We start from the raw sequence: 13066 nt of genomic DNA, 5'->3' as shown, positions 1-13066 counted from the left end.
ATAAATAGGTTTTATTGGGCTTTGTGGGCTTTTGTTGTTCCAATAATTTATTTGTTTAAGGCAATCGCACGATGAAATGTTTGCTTGCAACAATTACTCAGCGCGACCCATTTCCCAGTTAGATCCCAGCTTTTGTTCATGAACCAGAAATGAGCCAGTGTAGATAATGACGGCCAAAAGGTGGGCATTTTATAAATGGTTCAGTCATTGTGTACCGTGCACATGGCTCAAACTTTCAGTAACAGGCTTCAATATGTTGAAAATTACTTTTGTAATCCAGCAAATCTTCCCTTCAACTGAGGGGTGATGGTGGAGTAATATAATTAAAAAAAAATTATTTCATGGCATGTTGGTGTCGCTAGCTGGCAAACATTAATTGTGGTAATGTCACTGGACTAGTAATCTGGAGGCCAAGGCTAATTCTCTGGGGACATGGTTTCAAATCCCATCACTGCAGCTGGTGAAATTCAAATTCAATCAATAAAATCTGGAATTGAAAGCTAGTCTTGGTATCCACTGAAACTGTCATTGTTTGTTCACTCATATTCTTTAGGGAAGGAAATCTGCAATCCTTAACTGATCTGGCCTAAATGTGACTCCAGACCCACAACAATGTGGTTAACTCTTAAACATATTCTGAAATGGCCGGGCAATCATAGAAACCCTGCAGTACAGAAAGAGGCCATTCGGCCCATCGAGTCTGCACGGACCACAATCCCACCCAGGCCCTACCCCCATATTCCCTACATATTTACCCACTAATCCCTCCAACCTGCGCATCTCAGGACACTAAGGGCAATTTTTAGCATGGCCAATCAACCTAACCCGCACATCTTTGGACTGTGGAAGGAAACCGGAGCACCCGGAGGAAACCCACGCAGACACGAGGAGAATGTGCAAACTCCACACAGACAGGGACCCAAGCTGGGAATTGAACCCAGGTCCCTGGAGCTGTGAAGCAGCAGTGCTAACCACTGTGCTACCGTGCCGCCCCACTTCGTTGGGCAAACCACTTCGTTCCAGGGCATTCAGGATAGGGCAACAAATGATGGTGTTGCTGGCGATGCCACAGCCTATGAAGGAATAAATACCAAAACTTCCATAAATGTTGTTTATATCTCCTCGTACTGTTTTCCAGGTTGTCACAGAAACAGGGATACTCTTCGATTAAGCAGAGATCAGAGTGTAAATCATATACTGTGAAAGTCAATCCTGAAGAAAGCCTTCCAGACAGGACTGTTTCTGCTCTGGATATCACCCGTACTTCTACAGCAGCAGAACTTCTACCAGAACGACTGTTTTCAGAAATTGAAATGGAAAGAGAAGAGAATAGGAGGTACAATAATGGAGAAATGTGGAAAACAAAGAGCATGCTTTCTGTAAATGATGTGGTTTATAAGGGTACAAAGCGATAGTGAGACAGACCTTGGGGTGGAAATTAAGTATAAACTCTTCCAAATGGCGGTGATAGCTCTTCCACAATCTCATCTCATTTGGCAAAGAAAGGAATCTCCAGAAGTTTAAACTTCAGATTTCCTCCAGCTACTGGGTACTGTGTGATTTAAGGTTTAGTCTAAAACAAGCCCCCAGAGCTGGTTTTGAAAACGATGGTCAAACAGGTAAGTTGCAATGGAAGATTATTCAAAGGGAATCTCCCCTAAGTCCCTTGTCAATTAAAAATCCCTCTAACTCGGTCTTGAATATCCTCAACACCCAGGCTCTCGCTGCTTTCTGTGGAAGAGACTTGCACTTCACCCCTTTCCCACAAGTTCCATTGCTTGGGTATCCACAGGCTTCTCCCTCCCCATCTGCAGACAGCAGGCAGCAATGATAGGCATTGTGCACATAACCATAGCCTTACAATTACATCTAAATCATGAGAGTGAACAGTTTCTGCTTATGTTCTGTCTTCGTGCAGGGAGTTCCAATACAGTCTGGTTAGTCAGTTGTTAGATAATAGGATTTTCATTCCAAGAGCTATGGGTTCAAATCTCATAAGATTTTTAAAAAAGCTTTTTTTAACCAAAAGGTGTCCTTAAACTAGATATTACAATCAATCCTCTTCTGAGTTCGTTGGGAATCTCCCTCAAGAATAAATTGTTTCCTTTACATTTGGTATTTGTGTGGAATGTCCTGATGAATACAAGGTGAAAAGCTTTGAAGATGTTTTTTTTTCAGCAATACTCATTCTGTACCACCAAACGACTATTTATTGTTAGTCTCTGTCAAGCAAACTTGCTCGTTTTAATGCAGGAAGTGCTCTCCCTAATGTTGTAGCACAAATGAACACAACCTTTCTCATGATTCATTGTTAGAGATTACCATTCAACTCTAAATGCGTTTAGAGATAATCTAATGTGTTTACACCATTTCCAGGTGTGAGGAGCAACTGTATCGCTGGCTGGATGATGGACCTCTGGATTCGATTGCTCTCCCCCTTTACCTCCCACAGACCTTGATCTCTGCTGATGACGTTGTTATTCCCATACACCAAATTTCTACTCCAGTCACAACACAGGTTTGAGTATTCCTACTATTGCTACTTTGTGAGTTTGATGTGCAACAGTTTTTCCAGCTCAATCGACTTATTCTTGAGTCCTGCTCCTATTATTTTTCCGAGATTGGAAATCTGATGGTACCTAATCCTGGTTTTTATATTTTTCTCATCCTAGGAGGTTGATAGTAGCGGACACAGTAAGGACATCAGTATGAATAACTCTGATTGGATGAACGATTCAACAATGACTCTATCAGACAAATTGAAAGAGTTTAAAAGGTTGATCCGAGCCAGTCAAGAGGAAGAAATGGTTTGTGAGCGTCACCTGTCCATATTGCTAGATGTAACTGACACATGATGGAAACAGCAGAAACACCTGTAATTTGGGGGTATACACACACTTGGTAGTTGGGTGCAGTCTCATTGAAGCTTTTATTTGAATGTTTTTCTCCTTTCCATTGTTCCATCATTTGAAATGTGCATTCAGTTTTTGTACAGTTATTACGATAACGTGATTTAATTTATAACAAAATACTCCAGACAGTATTTTAATTGGACTTTATTCCTTGCAGTTCTCCACATTTTACTTCTTTTTGCTGCTGGAAGTTTTTTTTGTTGCAGAAAATGTACTTTACACCTGTGAGTCTTGCCACAATCTAAAAATGTTTTCCTTTTCAATGAAAGGTGTGGGTAATTGTAAGAGTTTGGCATTGTATTCTGTGACCAATTTAAGGACAATTTGACCGAATGATGAAACCTGCAGGCAAAATAGTGCAGCTTAAGCAATAAACATTGCAGAGATTTAGTTAACTGGTTTTTTGGAAAGATTGTGCCTGTGACTTTCTTTATAGAATTAAAATGTGGCTTTGATGTGCATCTCAGATCTTCAATCCCATTTTAGAAAGGTAGGAGAGAAAAATCTAAGTTGGACTTTCTTGAGCTAAAGAATCCAAAAGGAACCAAAAAGTTTATCTATCTGATCCTTTGACTTGTGAAATTTCTGGATATAAAACCACAACATGAAAACCACGGTATGAAACCAAGTTCCCAAGAGGAATTTGAGAAGATATTGACTAATGACATATGTACACTTTCTAATTCGATTTTTAAGCAGCTTTGTCCAAGTGTTGGTCACTTCTACCAGCTGTTTCTGGACATTTATCCCACTTCCTTTCCAGTGAAGGGTTATGTATGCAAGATTCAGTTTGTGCATGAATGCTTTAATTGGCATGGGAATTACGTTTTATAATGAATGATAATGCTTTAAGCATCATTTAAACTTCTGTTTAAAGTTATATTTATTTGAAATGATTGGCTGTTGTCTGGTAACAGCCAATGAGCAGGAACAAGTAATCACCCAGAGTTACACAGGACAGGTTCATTATTTGTATTAAATCGTATCTCTGAGTGGCACTGTGTTCTGATATTAGTGTGGTTAAGTGTGATGTACAGCTCCTGAGAACCGACTGGGAATAAATCTGTATTAAATGAGGAACTGATATTTCTGCCACCATAAAAAATAATTCATGAACATCATGCATTCGAGTTTTGTCTCATCACATAACTGCTCAGTGCAGATTTATTGGATCCCGTGGATGAATTTGTAGAACTGTCCTCTTCAATCAAGCATCCTACGTGTAGCACTGGACACTGGTTTCTGAAATTCATTTGTTTGCAAGAGTTTATTATTTGTACTTATATTCACTGACTTTGCTTGAGAAATGAAGAAAAATAATGTTTATTCTCCTGCTTCATATGCAAAATGGTTGCTGCAATCCTAAACCCGAACCACCACTTGCTAATTTTTTAATTCCACGTCTGTCTTCTTTTCTCATGCCATACTTGGCTTTTCTCCATCTTTCATACTCAATTTCATTTAAGCCTACTTCTCTCTGCATCTATGAGCACCTAACCCTGAAACAGGCAGACTGACTTTGTTCCAGCAAACACAAGGTTCAAATATACAGGTATTAGCTGTGCAGATATGACTAAAGACCCCATATGCCCAACTAATCTCTATCCTTGTTTTCAACCACGTACAATTATGCACATTCTTGATTACCAATTATTGTGTGGCTAATATATTGAACAATACTTACCTCATGTGTCCACATGGACTGTAAGATTTCTCAGCCTTCCATCAAGGCCTCTTAACTCACAGCTTAAATAAAGTTCTGTTAGCCCAAACCCTTTTCCAGTGCTTTAGAAAGTTATCCCATGGGTTCTGAAGAAGAATCTTACTGGATTTGGTAACTGTTTCAGTCTCTCCATGCTGCCTAACCTGAGTTTTTACAGCATTTTCACTCACTCAAAATAGAATCTTCCTCATCTGTGAAAATTTGATGCCTCCGATTTTCCTCCATAACTGTCATCTTTCTTACCCTGGCTTCATCTATGTTATATTTTGGACTGTGTCTTACTTGTCTCATCTCCCTTGATAGCAACTGCTTCCTGTGACTGCAAATTCACGTGTAAGAGTTTGAACAAAATGCAATGAATAAAGTGTATATACAAAGATGACTTGTTTTGTTCAATAAATCTGGACAAGGAGATATCCATTTCAGAGTTGGGTTTTGGCTTTAGCTGAATTGTAACATCATTAATTCTGAATCTGAAGTCACTCCAGAGACTCAAAACCAGGCTGACAATTATTGGAGGTGCCAACTTTAGGATTGGATGTTAAACTGAGCTTTCCTTTTCATCATAGCCTAGACTCCCTATGGTGCAGAAGGAGGCCATTCAGCCTGAGTCTGCACCAACTCTCTGCCACCCTGCGTATTTACAGTGGCTAATCCACACAATCAGAGCTGACGAAGGGTCATTCAGACCTGAAACTTTGGCTCCAGTCTCTCTCCACAGATGCTGTCAGACCTGCTGAGATGTTCCAGCATTTTCTGTTCTTGACAGATGAGAACTAGAAAAAAAAAGCCTAAATAAAAGGAAAATGGCTGAAATCACTGACTACATCGTATAGTGCACCGAAGCTATAGCCTTCATGGGTAACAGACTCACCATTTAGTTGGTAGATGCGGCACGGTTATGGGCGGCATGGTAGCACAGTGGTTAGCACTGCTGCTTCACAGCACCAGGGACCTGGGTTCGATTCCCGGCTTGGGTCACTGTCTGTGTGGAGTTTGCATATTCTCCTCGTGTCTGCTCCGGTTTCCTCCCACAGTCCAAAGATGTGCGAGTTAGGTTGATTGGCCATGCTAAAAAAACAAATTGTCCTAACATGTGTAGGTTAGAAGGATTAGCGGGTAAATATGTAGGGATATGGGGGTAGGGCCTGGGTGGGATTGTGGTCGGTGCAGACTCGATGGGCTGAATGGCCTCTTTCTGTACTGTAGGGTTTCTATGATGCATGGAAACACTGCCACTGAAGTCCCACTTCATCCTAACTCTGACAAAACCACCAATCTTTCATTGTCACTGGTCAGTCTTGGAGCCCCTCAACAGCACTGGGGAAAATATCACATGGATTGCAAAGGTTCAATAAGAATTAGCTCCACCTTCTCACAGGCAAGTGCGAATGGACAATAAATGAGGAAAATGCAAAGTATAGGAACCAATTTGAACCTTCGCTCTTGTGTTAGCTCTCTCAAAAAACTAAATCTCACCGCTCTCCTGTTTGTTTATAGTGTGCAATATGTTCCTTTTTAAGTGGACATGCCCCTTTTGAAATTGACCATTGAATCTGCTTTCACCACCCTCTCTGGTAGTCTATTCCCAGATGACAATTGGCTGCATAAAATAAATTATCCACCCTCATCCTGGTTTATTTTCAATTTTTCCAAACAACTGCTGCGCCTCCTGCTATTGGAAATCAACTGCTTCATGTCAAGTCTTAGCAAACACCTCCGTTTTGAGTACCTCGATTAAGAAAAATAGACCCGAGGTTTCTAGTCTTTAGTCTCTGGAAAGTCTCTTACCCTTTCCAAGGTATGGACCAGATTTCCTAAAGTGTGATACACAGAATTGGACTGCATCCCGCAGTGGAGCCTAACCAGTGATTTATAAAGGTTTATAATAATCTTGAAGTTGCAGTCTGCTGCACAATCAAAATGATGTGAAGATGCCGGCGTTGGACTGGGGTAAACACAGTAAGAAGTCTCACAACACCAGGTTAAAGTCCAACAGGTTTATTTGGTAGCAAATACCATAAACTTTCGGAGCACCTGCTCCTTCGTCAGATGGAGTGGAAATGTGCTCTCAAACAGTGCACAGACACAGAAATCAAGTTACAGAATACTAATTAGAATGTGAATTTCTACAACCAGCCAGGTCTTAAAGGTACAGACAATGTGGGTGGAGGGAGCATTCAACACAGGTTAAAGAGATGTGTATTGTCTCCAGACAGAACAGCTAGTGAGATTCATGAGGATGGCCTAAACCAGGATGTTGGATTTATGTCACATTATCAGTAACCCCCACAGCTTGCCTCCTGGGCTTGTAGAATCTCACTAGCTGTCCTGTCTGGAGACAATACACATCTCTTTAACCTGTGTTGAATGCTCCCTCCACCCACATTGTCTGTACCTTTAAGACCTGGCTGGTTGTAGAGATTTGCATTCTAATCAGTATTCTGTAACTTGATTTTGTGTCTCTGTGCACTGTTTGAGAGCACATTTCCACTCCATCTGACGAAGGAGCAGTGCTCCGAAAGCTTATGGTATTTGCTACCAAATAAACCTGTTGGACTTTAACCTGGTGTTGTGAGACTTCTTACAATCAAAATGACCCAGAAGTGTGTTTTAAAAAGTTTTCCACTTCAGTCCAAAGATGTGCGGGTTAAGGTTGATCGGCTATGCAAAATTGCCCCTTAGTGACGGGATTAGCAGGGTAAATATCCTGGGTAAATATGAGTCAAATGGCTCTTCTGCACTGTGGGGATTGTATGATTCTGCATTCGAAGATGCTGGTGCATAACTGGTAGGTCTGTATATTACTTCATGTTCATTCCGCATAACAAAAGAAAGTATTCAAAAGAAACGTCCTCTCCATCGTGTTCTTTATTATAGTGTTTGCAGCAGCACCCAACATAATAGTCTCCAAACTGCGGCGTTAGCAACGCTGTCGGTTGTGTTGTGATACAAACGATACGGCGGTGAGCGGCCCGCTCAGCTGCTTTCCCGCCACCGGGTTGAGTTTGTGGCGGTCCCCAGTGGAAAAGGCATCAATCGCTCTGAGGTGGTGAGCTTCAGTCATTGTCCCCCTCGCCCGCCCCACACTGTCCTCTCCGTGACCTTATTGGCTGACTTGAATGTCCCTGGCTGAGATCGCTGGCCAATTGGCTCTGCTGTGCCGTTGGAGTTTGAAATTTGATTCGGCCACAGTTGGGCGCCGTGCGATTGGTTTGGAGCGGATAACGGTTGGGCTCGTGCAGCTGCTGGAGGGGGATGGGGAGGAGGAGGCGGAGCCATGGAGCCCGTTTGAGATGAATAACTGGCGGAGAAGGCGGGGTCAGGCGCGCGTGCGCGATGCCGGATTGGTGGAGGAGCCAGCGGGAGGGCGGGACCGGACACGCGGGTGGGAAGATTGATGGGAGGGGTGGGCGGGGCCAGACTAACGGCGCTGTCAATCATGGCAGCCATGTTGAAAGCGGATGAGGGGGTCTTGAGGAGGTAGTGGGTTGCAGAGTGTGTGTGTGTGTGGCAGAGAGACCCTGGTAAGGGGGTAACTCAGTCAATCTGTGAGCCAGAGAGTGAAAGAGAAAGTGGTTAGTACAGTTGGCAGAGGGGACCTCCACTCAAAATACCCTATATCATGGAGGATGAAGAGAGACGGAAGAAGCTGGAGGCTGCAAGAGCAAAGGTAAAGAGTTCGGGATAACTGTTAACCCAATAATAAATCAAATAAAAGCGAAATATCAAGGGCGTTGGGGGATTTGAAACTATCTCTCTCCACACATGTTGCCAGATGTTCTGATGTACTGCTCAGTTTAACCAGTACTTTCTGTTTCTGTTATAGTAAATCAAATACAATGATGGAAAGCAAGATAGGGACATCTAATAGCGAGAGCAGAACACTGTCTAATTTCATATTCAATTGTGGTCATTATTATTGAATAGGAACCAGAGTTCAGCAGTGGGGTGAAAACTGACTGTCAATACACTAGACTCTCCGTTAACATGGTTGTAACTGAAATACCGACCAATACCTGCAACAGTATGTGAATCAAAACAGTCTGGACTCCTGTACAGATTGCCTGTAACTCATGCATTCATTTACAAAAGAGAAACTAGCATCAAAGCTGCAGTATTTTTAATGCCATTTGTTTGCCCTTTAAAATGTAGATGAATATGTTCATCTTGGCTGTTTGCTAGGATTCTGGTGGGCATGTAGGTGACGGCTAACGCTGATCTGTGCTTGCAGGGTTCTGCTGCAAAAAAGATAAAATACTGCAGATGATTGAGTTTTGGACATATTGCTAGCTTGGGATTTCTGCTCCTTGGATTTTCTTTCTCTTAGGTTGCACTGTGTTTTAGTTTGTTGCGCTGCAGTGAGATTCTCCCATGACACTGGGAGAATCTGATAAAAGTGAAACCTTCAGCGTGTCCTTGTAGACCTTATTTTTGACCACCATGAGAGCATGTCCCAGACTTAAACTCTCCATGGAAGATTTGCTTTAGTATGGGAGTGTCTGGCAATTCTTGCACTTGTCTTGTCAAAATAGACAGTTTGCTGAGGTAAGTGAACTAATCCAGTGCTGACAGGTTCTGGTCACATACTGAAACCTTTGGCTCACTTTTGGAGCATTGTGATGAATTTCTCAGGGTAGCTGAATTTCTCCATGACCTTTCAAAAGGCCCTCATGGCTTATTGTCAAAAGCTTTGAACAGGTCAAGAAATGTGGTTAGTGATCCATGTTCTGTTTCTGGCATTTCTCCTTGATCTATTTAATTGCAATTCCAGTATCAGTGGTTCCTAGACTCTTTTGAAACTGCATTGATTCTCTGGCAGCAGATCCTGGTTAAGTGTTATACTAAGCAGTTCAGAAGGATTCTGGCAGCAATTTTTCTGGAAATGGTGAGGAGAGAGATTCCTCTATGATTGTTGCAAGATTGGCAAGTTCCATTCCACTTCTTCTGTATTCTTGCAGGATGGTTCCTTGTCCCCACATAGCCCGAAAGAGCTCACTGAGGTTTTCGCCAAGCATTGACCTCCAATCTTGTAAACCTCAGCTGGGATAGTGTCAGCTTCTGGAGCCTTTCCATGATACAGACATTTGACTGTGTTCCTCTATCTAATGATGTTCTTTGGTCATCAGAAGAGCAGTTGATGACAATCTGTGGCAGTTTGGTGATTTGGTTCTTCATTGGATGAAAGCTGATGTAGTTAAAAGTACTTGCCACCTTTCCAGAATCTGAATTTTTTCTGTGAGCTGACCTGTTGACACCAAGGATTGGTAATGAACATGTAGACTGGCGCCCTTGGACAGATTTCAGAGCATCGTATAATCTCTTGCAGTCTTTGTTAGCCAAGCGTCTTGCATCTTTCTTAACTTGTGTTAGACAGTCCTCTGGATCTTTTTGTTGGCATTGCATTTAGATAGTGCAGCCTTGTCACTGAGGTTAAGACTATAGAGGTGCTGTTTTTCTTCTGGTAGGTTCTGGATTACCTCATTGTTTCCAGAAACCCAATTTTTATGCTTTTGAGAAGTGGAACCAAGGTAGCAGTAGAGTATCCTTTATCTCTGAAGGTGTCAGGTCATCCTCAATGCAGAGAGTATCCATTTTCACTGTACAGAGGCAAGTCTGAGTTTCTATCAGATAGATTCCTTCATGACTGCCTGTTTGAGTTGTGAGACATTGGAAATATATTCCCTGGGGGTGTCTAGAGAAGGAATAGATCCTGATGTTTAGCTTTGAAATGATAAGATGATGGTCAGTCCAGCAATCCCTGCCAAACATTGTTTTTGTTACACATACATCCTGCCTAGTCGATTAGATATCAGTGCGTAGAATGGGGATGTATCCAAGAAATCCTGTTATGATTGGCTGGGGATGTATCCAAGAAATCTTGTTGCAACTAGGGAGGTGGAAATCTGAGTTGGTGATTAAGAGCTCATGATCAGCACACATCTTCAACAAGGTGAGACATTGCTGTTACAATTGTCAACCCTGTATTTTTCTGATGATTCCTTCCACACCTGGTGATCTGCACCAACCCTTGCATTGAAATCACCAAGAATGATTAGCTTGTCTGACTTTGGCCTGGTAGGAGTGGAGGTCATCATAGAATTTATTCTTGGATTCATCAGGGCTGGCTGTGGTAGGGGCGCACAGAGTAATAAGAGTTACTTTTCTATTGCTGTTCTTGGAGCATTTAAGCACCATCAGACAATCATTAACACTCTTTGGAAGGCAAGTCACATTAATGATGAGATGATTCACAACAGCAAAGCCTACACTAGCTTCATGCTTTTCTATGCCCCAATCCAAAGGAATGTGCAACCTGCACTCATTTCCTTAAGCTGACCCGGGCAGACGAGTCTCACTGGCGGTGATCTGGACATTGTACCTAACCAAAACTCAGAGCATGGTGGGTTGTCTATGAGGGTGCATCTATTCCATGAGCCAGCGATGATCGGTGAGATTGACTTACAACCGCATTGATGGGATCTCTGCAGTTGTGCCCTGGTGGTCAGTGGGGTGAAGCAAAGGCTTTGGGCACTTATTCTGGTCCATTTCCCATATTAAGATGGTGCACAGTGTGGTTCTGAAAAGGGCCCGGGGAGGGAGGGGCTGTAGAGTTCCCCTTCTGCTTCATTCCAGTGAAAAATGATTCGATGGCCTGAGCTGCCAATGAATCCACATCTACCTTATTGTTCGACTATTGCCACAGGACTTGTACCAGGTGATGGATGATAGACTCATCCATCACCTGGATTATAGTAAAGGAGTGTTATGCATTATCAGCCTCAATCCCTCACCTGACCAATGGTAAGAGAGTCTAAACAGATGCAGTGGGTAACCAGGAGGTCTTCTGTGTCTTTGAGCCTTGCACGTACCACAACATCATGCTAACTTTCCTTCAAAACCGTTGTGCCCTAAGGCCCAATCTGCCCAGTCTGCTGGAGTTTCCTACATGTCAGGAAGGACAAATCCTGAAGTCACTGAGAATAGGAGACTCGACGGCTATCTTCATGTAGCTTGGCCTGCCTGTCAAAGTATTTTACTAGGTTGTAGCTGCTGTCGTGCAAACAGCTATTTGTAGTCACAGATGGGAGCTGGGTGGAGGTGAGGATCAACACCGAATGAGCCATTCTAAGAGTGTGGCAAGCCCTACTGTGCAAGCTGCTACTTCTCCCTTACACATCAATATTTTTACCAACAAGCCAATGGATGAGTGAATTGGGGTTAAAACTTTGAGGGAATAATAAATGCAGAAGTTGCTGAAAAACACCCCGTAGAAAGAGAAGTATTTCAACTGGATGACCATTGGTCGATATAATAGTGTTTGGTAATTTTGAATGTCAGGATCTATCCAACACCAGTGGCCTGTTGTTTCCCCGGTTACTATCCTTTTTCAGTGAAACAGAGAATTCAGAAAGAGATTTGGTAACTTTCCAGAATGGAGTTGGTTGGCATTTGAATCATACGTTTTTATAGAATATGCTTTTCAAGTGAAGTATTAAAGTACACTTCTGTGAAAGCCTTTGAGAAAATGAACTGCAGCTTAATGATGGAGGATAACGTTTATTTACAGCAAAAATGAAGACTTTTTGAGGTGAATTTGAATGTTACATAGATATCTGAATAAATGTCTCATTGCAACGAAGTAACTTGTGTTCCACTTTTACTGTGTGGTTTATAATTTACAGAAGGTTGTAGCTCTATCTATTGGAAACGATACATAATGATGTAACGTTTTGTCAGTGTTATCATATGCAATCCAAACGTAATTTAATTGTTTGAGATATGCTGCTTATCTGTATCAAGCTTTATTTGGGAAGTAATTCTGATTTGAGATAGCCCTGATAATGAATGCACCTACTAGATCTCTGCATAAATCAAATAAATCTCATTGTCTGTTGCCAAAATGTTACTGTGCATTCATCTGACCAGCTTTACTTGCTTGTTGTTGGTAAACGACATCTTAACTCCATGTAAGCAGAAAGTTTTGAGATGATAAACCTGGTGTGGCCATTACATTTAAAACAGTAATTTCTCTGTAAAGCTATTACTTCATTAATGAACTGTAATAAAACTGCATGTATTCTTGATTTGTGCTGTTTTTGCTGTCTTTTAAAGAGAAGTTGGCGCATGTATTGTAATTGTACAGTGTCAGGGTTATAGATGCTCGAAGAAGTCTATTATCTTTAAATGTCTTGGAAGTGTTTTCTGGTACTAAAATAAATGAGCATTTCCAATTTTGTCTCAATTTAGTTTGTAAAATGGGTGCTATGAACACCATTGATTTGCCAATTTTCAGGAGCTTCAAAAATGCTGCATTGTAATCAATCGCAGCATGCCAGTGGAGGGAGGGAAAAACAGTGCACTTGCTCTCTCTTTGTGCGTCAGATCCACTGTGCTCCATTTATCTTGCTGCTTAGTATCTCAGAAGCAT

The 13066-nt window shown here is 41.9% G+C and overlaps 2 protein-coding genes across 14 annotated transcripts in view; both read left to right on the top strand.

Annotated features, from left to right (window-relative positions):
- The window catches only part of mcm3ap (minichromosome maintenance complex component 3 associated protein), a 62895-nt gene extending 57836 nt beyond the window's left edge, over positions 1-5059 (top strand). The window contains exons 27-29 of the mRNA XM_078228876.1: positions 1139-1336; positions 2377-2518; positions 2673-5059. Coding sequence (XP_078085002.1) covers positions 1139-1336; positions 2377-2518; positions 2673-2855 — 523 coding nt within the window. The 3' untranslated portion in view covers positions 2856-5059. The remainder of the gene's footprint in view (positions 1-1138; positions 1337-2376; positions 2519-2672) is intronic.
- A 2997-nt stretch (positions 5060-8056) lies between these two features.
- pcnt (pericentrin) overlaps positions 8057-13066 on the top strand; it is a 215747-nt gene continuing 210737 nt past the window's right edge. For 12 of the 13 annotated variants that reach the window (XM_078228833.1, XM_078228839.1, XM_078228838.1 and 9 more), the window contains exon 1: positions 8057-8308. In XM_078228833.1, the coding sequence (XP_078084959.1) occupies positions 8261-8308 (48 nt within the window). In that variant the 5' untranslated portion in view covers positions 8057-8260. The remainder of the gene's footprint in view (positions 8309-13066) is intronic. The other variant, XM_078228840.1, reaches the window with a different exon arrangement.

The sequence above is a fragment of the Mustelus asterias genome, chromosome 14 (assembly GCF_964213995.1).
Source record: "Mustelus asterias chromosome 14, sMusAst1.hap1.1, whole genome shotgun sequence".
NCBI lineage: Eukaryota > Metazoa > Chordata > Chondrichthyes > Carcharhiniformes > Triakidae > Mustelus > Mustelus asterias.
The sequence above is the reverse complement of the archived record's forward strand: the minus strand, read 5'-3'. Positions and strand labels throughout refer to the sequence as shown.